Below are 7,500 nucleotides of genomic sequence, written 5' to 3' on the forward strand. Positions count from 1 at the left end.
TTGAACTGCAGCAGATCGTCTTGACCATGTCTACAAGCCAAAATGCATTGAGTTGCTGCCATTAATGATACGGTGTACCTAATAAAGTGTCCGGTGAGTGTATACACAGACACACACGTATATATATTGCTACTGAGTAGCAGTGTGATATGGCTGTATATCGGCACTGGTGGGGGGCGTGCCCCCACCACTGCCGATATACAGCCATATCGCACTGCTATGAGTGTGATATTGCGTTTATACAACAGTTTGACGCCATAATTGTGTATATAAAAACAAAAACAAACATAGAGAGTCTCAAAAACCCTTTTGTATGAGGAACTACTTTCTTCCGGATTCAAATCATAAGCAGACAGTTAAACAGCTGAGCAAGCATCTTTTACACTGTAGATCTGTAGTGTCTGCTTTCTGTTGGCTGTATGTGGGCGGAGTAATACACAAAGGGTAAAGAGGCTGTAGGAGTTCTGATATTGCAGAATATCGCACGGCTATCAGCCAATCAGATTTGAGAACCAGACAGAACTGTTGTATAAATACACACACATATATATATATATACATTTTACATGACAACAAAATTATTCCACAGTAATTTTACTTTCAATATAGTTTTTTTAAACAGTTTTGGATCTATTATGTGTTCAACTAATCTTTAACACATTTTTTTTTTGATTGTCAAATCAGAGTAAATCTTGCACCGAAATATTTTCCTTCCACAATTACTTTCAACAAGTGTATAAATATTAATTTCCTGCCCTGAAAATTCAACAGTGTGTGCGACTCATCTCTGAAGGAGGAGGTTTATCATCATGCTCAGAGACTCGATCTACAGATCTGAACCATCCAGAAATAGTCAGTTACTGTGGAAACACGGGGAAATCAGCATGAACACTTGAGCTTTACCACAGATTGAGTGATCATTCTGTATGGAGAAAAAGAGAAAGGGAGTGACGAACAGGTATGAAATTCATTATCTGTCGAGTCTGAGTGCCGATTCCCTGCAGATACTAGTGTAGAACGGAAACTGTACATCACGATCTCAGGGGGCTTATTGCATTCACACTTATTATTCACAGCTCACACAATCAGCCTTAATGTGCAGATGCCGGAAATACATTTACTTAAGTGTGGTGATGATGATGATAATGCAGTTTAAAGGGTCACGAAACACCAGAACACATGTGTTGAGCTGTTGACAGTGGTATATGTGTCCCACACTGCTAAGAACACTATTAGGACACCTATATCTCACTAAAAAGTGTAAATTAGTTGTTTTTTCGTTATTTCAAGCAAATTGGTACTTCCTGTTTGAAACTAATTTTTGAAGCTGCGTCACGGTCATGACATAATAGCGTGTATTCCAGCGTGCAGACTGGACGTCTGTCGCAGAGTGTGTCTTATTATGTCTTACAGTGTGCTGCATTAATGCATGAGTAAGGCTTGGTTCAAACCAATCAGTGCTTAGACAGTGTTTAGACGACAGAGACGCCACGTTGTGTTGGCAAAACAAGCGTGAAGTGTTGCTTTTATAGTTTGCTGCAGTTCAGTTTTGTTTTCATTTTCTCTCTGTGAGAGCTCATCTGGCGTCACGTGTGGATTAACAGTGTACGCGACGCTCGACAACAATAACTTACGTGTCTAAGGAGGAACATTGTTTACCTGAAAGCACGGCTGGACTGGGGCAAAAAATCGGCCCTGGCATTTTGGGCCAGAGCGGCCCACTAAATTCAATCAAAATGCTAATTATCTATGCACGTCCAATATTTTTATCAACTCATATTCTATAATACACAAAAGCCATATATATATATATATATATATATATATATATATATATATATATATGAAATAAATAAAAAAAATACAAAATTTAATCTCAATTTAATTTCTGTATACTGTCCATAAAGATATTTGTTGAGTTCTAAAAAATACACTATTCATTCATTTATTTTTCTTCGCATTGGTCCCTTATTGATCAGGGGTTGCCGCAGTGGAATGAACCGCCAACTATTCCAGCATGTTTAATGCAGCAGATGCCTTTCCAGCCACAACCCAATATTGGAAATCACCCATACACACTCATTCACACACACTCATACACTACAGCCAATTTAGCTTATTCAATACACTATTCACTCAGCCTATATTAAACAATAAACACAACACAAACTGCCTGCTAATAACGCATGGGTAAATCTTCAAAGGGAACAGTGTTACATTTTAACCTCTTTCAACCCAGCCTGCTTGCTGTTTCACTATCTAAACAATGAAAACATAATATAAGTCAAATTTGTTTCGTTTTGATATTATGATTAACAGACACCAAACAGCCTCGTGTAGCTGCATATTTATATGAGCATCATCTTCACTCTGCATATTTATAACAAAACAGGGCTTAAATATAACTGTCTCCTTTCATTTCCATTGAAAAGAATGAACTTAACCCCGTCTCTTTTGCAGAATATCAGTTTTAATAATCAATAATGGCCATTATAACAGTATAACGTACAATAAATTTAAACGATAAAGGTAAGCAATCAGTCAATGTGCAGAATCAGTGTATGTGGTTACATAAATTAATATATTAGCTTATCTTTGCACTCAGCCAGAACAGTTAACTGAGAACAAGTGATTCAAAAGACATAAGAGTTGTTAGATAGAGACAACAAGATGAATTCAATATCACGTTTAACAACTATAGTGAGATGATATTCAGCAGATGTACTGTCTGACATGCACTATACTCTCACCTGGGGTTTATGCTCACCCGCTTACTGCCTGCAGCTTTTGGCAGAGAGTGTGTGTGGTCACGTGATTTGCGCTTTTAGCCGTGTACTAGAATGAACAGAGAACTTTTCAGAATCGCTAAATGAAACGGCGGTGTATTTCCCGCGATTTCTCTGCGCCTCCCTTGCGTTTCCTCTCTCTGACTCTCGACTATTTTGACAAATACACACAGACGACGCACGCTCACACGGAGTCCAAATTAGGAGTTTGTGATTGGGCCAGCTCAATGTCAATACCGAAAAGAGCCAATGGGCTGCAGAGTGTCACATGGGCCGGCCCGGTCTGTCTGTCCGGGAAAAAAGCATCTACTTTCAGAGAGTCACAGATCACAGCAGCGTCAATTAATAAGGCAGAAAAAAACGATAGGCTGCAAAGCCTTTTATGGGCCGATCAGATCATAAGACGATGATCAGCCCGGCCCAAAAAGTACGTCGGTCCACCGGGAAAGTGCCCTGTCTGCCAGATGGACAGTCCACCCCTGCCTGAGAGCTGTTCTCATCTGCAACGCTGAGATCCAGATTCGCTGCTCGTCTCCTCTTAATAAAGACGCGGCTCTAGTTGCTGGTGATTGTCCTGTCTCTACAGATTTGGTAAGTGAGTGACCAGTGCTCTTTGTTTATTCAGTTTGTTCGTATCGAACTAAGTTAACTATTGCACCGAGTGTAAACATGTTAGCACCACAACCAAACTTTAGTGACCGGAATAACACACACGGCTTTCTGACGCTACCTGCCATGTGCATCTAAGTTTAAATGCAGTTTAAAAGTTTAAAATGCAAAATGCTACAAAGGACCCCGCACTGTTGACCCCCTTAAGACTTGTTTGCAGTAAGAATGGGACAGAATTACACCTAAAACGCGTGGTGTCTTCAGTCCCTAAATTTGTTTAAGTGTTGTGAAAAGGAGTGGCAACATTACAAACTGGTAAATGCTTTAATGATACAACTTTTTTTGAAATGTGTTGCAAGAAGCAAAATTAGATTGCATTTTTTTTTTGGACCAAAAATAAATAAATAAAAGTCATGAGAAACACATTAAATAATGTGTGTTGTATTGTCTGCAATGGAATAAAAGTCCAAATAAGTTTAGAAATCACTACTTATCTTTTCTGCATTTTCCATACTGTCCCAACTTTTTCTGGTTTGAGGTTGTATCTAGTCTCTCACAGAACATCACTAGACTCTCACTCGACATAATTAGTATATTATTGGACATAAATAGTCCCTTGCTGGACATAACAAAGCCCTCAATGGACATAATTACTCGATTACTGAACATGACTAGTCTCTTACTGGACATGACTAGTCTCTTACTGGACATGACTAGTATAATAATGGACATGAACAAGTCTCTCACAGGACATAACTAGTCTCTCACTGGACATAACTAGTCTCTCACTGGACAGGACTAGTCTCTCACTGGACATGAACAAGTCTCTCACTGGACATGACTAGTCTCTCACTTGACATAACTAGTCTCTCACTGGACATAACTAGTCTCTCACTGGACATAACTAGTCTCTCACTGTACATAACTAGTCTCTTACTGGACAGGACTAGTCTCTTACTGGACATAACTAGTCTCTTACTGGACATAACTAGTCTCCTACTGAACATGACTAGTTTCTCACTGGACATAACTAGTCTCTTGCTGGACAGGACTAGTCTCTTACTGGACATAACTAGTCTCTTACTGGACATAACTAGTCTCTCACTGGACAGGACTAGTCTCTTACTGGACATAACTAGTCTCTCACTGGACATAACTAGTCTCTTGCTGGACAGGACTAGTCTCTTACTGGACATAACTAGTCTCTCACTGGACATAACTAGTCTCTTGCTGGACAGGACTAGTCTCTTACTGGACATGACTAGTCTCTCACTGGACATAACTAGTCTCTTGCTGGACAGGACTAGTCTCTTACTGGACATAACTAGTCTCTCACTGGACAGGACTAGTCTCTTACTGGACATAACTAGTCTCTCACTGGACATAACTAGTCTCTCACTGGACATGACTAGTCTCTCACTTGACATGACTAGTCTCTCACTGGACAGGACTAGTCTCTTACTGGACATAACTAGTCTCTCACTGGACATAACTAGTCTCTTACTGGACATAACTAGTCTCTCACTGGACAGGACTAGTCTCTTACTGGACATAACTAGTCTCTCACTGGACAGGACTAGTCTCTTACTGGACATAACTAGTCTCTCACTGGACATAACTAGTCTCTCACTGGACATAACTAGTCTCTTACTGGACATAACTAGTCTCTCACTGGACAGGACTAGTCTCTTACTGGACATAACTAGTCTCTCACTGGACAGGACTAGTCTCTTACTGGACATAACTAGTCTCTCACTGGACATAACTAGTGTCTTGCTGGACAGGACTAGTCTCTTACTGGACATAACTAGTCTCTCACTGGACATAACTAGTCTCTTGCTGGACAGGACTAGTCTCTTACTGGACATGACTAGTCTCTCACTGGACATAACTAGTCTCTTGCTGGACAGGACTAGTCTCTTACTGGACATGCCTAGTCTCTCACTGGACATAACTAGTCTCTTACTGGACATAACTAGTCTCCTACTGAACATGACTAGTTTCTCACTGGACATAACTAGTTTCTCACTGGACATAACTAGTCTCTCACTGGACAGGACTAGTCTCTTACTGGACATAACTAGTCTCTTACTGGACATGAACAAGTCTCTCACTGGACATAACTAGTTTCTCACTGGACATAACTAGTCTCTCACTGGACAGGACTAGTCTCTTACTGGACATAACTAGTCTCTTACTGGACATGAACAAGTCTCTCACTGGACATAACTAGTCTCTCACTGAAAGGCATTTAAATGTGTGTGCTAATGATAACGCAGTTCAACAGAAGCGACCCCTTTGATTGAGTTATTTTGGGTACATGAACAATCAGCGAGGAAAAACACATTAAACCCTCACTGATCACGGCTACAGGTCGGTGTGTGTGTGTGTGTGTGTGTGTGTGTGTGTGTGTGTGTGTGTGTGTGTGTGTGTGTGTGTGTGTGTTATTGTGCAGAAACAAAAAAGGCGAATAATGGACGGCTGAATATCTGAATGCCGTTGGACAGTGTGTGTGTGTGTGTGTGTGTGTGTGTGCAGGTGTGTGCCTGTGTGCAGGTGTGTGCCTGTGTGCAGGTGAGCGGAGTAAAGCCATTAATCAGACACACACACTTTCATCAGACATTACCATGAGAAACACACACATTTACATCACACACATGAAAGAGACACACAGGTGAAGCACAGATGAACACCTTCATCAGCAGGAGCGGCACATACTAATCCTGATAACACACACACACACACACACACACACGTTTCTGTATCTGTGTACTGTACAGCGCTGAACTATAACCACTAAATTAGTTGTTTATCTGTGTGTGTGTGTGTGTGTGTGTGTGTGTGTGTGTGTGTGTGTGTGTGCGAGCATGTGTGTGCGTCCAGTCACTAATCACTCTACATATCCATGTTGTCATGGGAACTGACGTGAAGCAGGACTTTAGTTTGCTGTGTGGGTGAGTCAACTGTCAGCTCTCTCTCTCTCTCTCTCTCTCTCTCTCTCTCTCTCTCTCTCTCACTCACACACACACACACACACACACACACACACACAAACACACACAGAAATGGACACACAAATTAATTTACAGGTGATTAGCATAAGCTCCGCCCCCTTACCGGAGTTTGCCTTCTGACGGGACCTCATGGGGCGGGTCTTCACATCGCAGCCGAGACTCCGCCTCCAACAGGTACACAAACACACACTCCTGCAAAACACAGCACACACAGACACATACACACACACCCTTAAGAACACACAGTATTATCTATACATTATTAAATATAATAATTTTTGTCTTTTTTAACTGTAATTTGTCATAAAATCTATAAAGAACAACAATAATAAAACCCAATCCAATCAGAATCAGAATAACACAAATCAAGCTTTTAAAACACAATTACACTTACATTTACACAATTACACAATCACAAAAATATGAACATCATGCGAGCAAACTGAGACTCTGTTATGTCATTGGTGAAGAGTGGGCGGAGCTAAAAGTTTCCTTTGGTGCATTTTTCTTATTGAGATACTCTGATTGGTGGATTTTCTGCACAGCATCATGGGTAATGTAGTTTTCTGGCTGAATTCCACTATTATAATTAATGACTAACATAATGTCCTGCTGTTAGACTGCACGAAGCATGAAGGGATAAAAGTAGAAATTTTTAGTGAGTGTGTGTGTTTACCCATGTGTATGCATGTGTATTTATGTATGTGTGCATGATTCTATGTGTATGCTTACATGTGTGTTTATATGTGTGTGTGTATCTTTATACACGTGTGTGTATGTAGGCATGTTTGTGTATGTGTGTTCATATGTTTGCGGGTGTATATGTGTGTGTGTGCATATTTGTGCATATGTTTGTGTATGTTTTTACCTGTGTGTGTGTGTGTGTGTGTGTGTGTGTATGTGCATATGCATGCATGTATATGTGTGTGTATGCAAGTGTGTGTATGCATGTGTCTGTATGTATTTATGTGTATGCATTTGTATGTGTGTGTGTATATGCATGTGTGTGTGAATATGTGTGTGTGTATATTTATATGTGTGGGTATGCATATGCATATGTGTGTGTTTGTGTGATTGTGTGTGTATTTGTG

At 40.4% G+C, this 7,500-nt stretch overlaps 1 protein-coding gene across 6 annotated transcripts in view; it reads right to left on the reverse strand.

Annotated features, from left to right (window-relative positions):
* Nucleotides 1–7,500, reverse strand: part of pde2a (phosphodiesterase 2A) — a 257,971-nt gene that overhangs the window by 70,624 nt on the left and 179,847 nt on the right. For all 6 annotated transcript variants that reach the window (XM_073924136.1, XM_073924140.1, XM_073924138.1 and 3 more), the window contains one exon: nt 6,513–6,601. In XM_073924136.1, coding sequence (XP_073780237.1) covers nt 6,513–6,601 — 89 coding nt within the window. The remainder of the gene's footprint in view (nt 1–6,512; nt 6,602–7,500) is intronic.

Source organism: Danio rerio, chromosome 15 (assembly GCF_049306965.1).
Source record: "Danio rerio strain Tuebingen ecotype United States chromosome 15, GRCz12tu, whole genome shotgun sequence".
Taxonomy (NCBI): domain Eukaryota; kingdom Metazoa; phylum Chordata; class Actinopteri; order Cypriniformes; family Danionidae; genus Danio; species Danio rerio.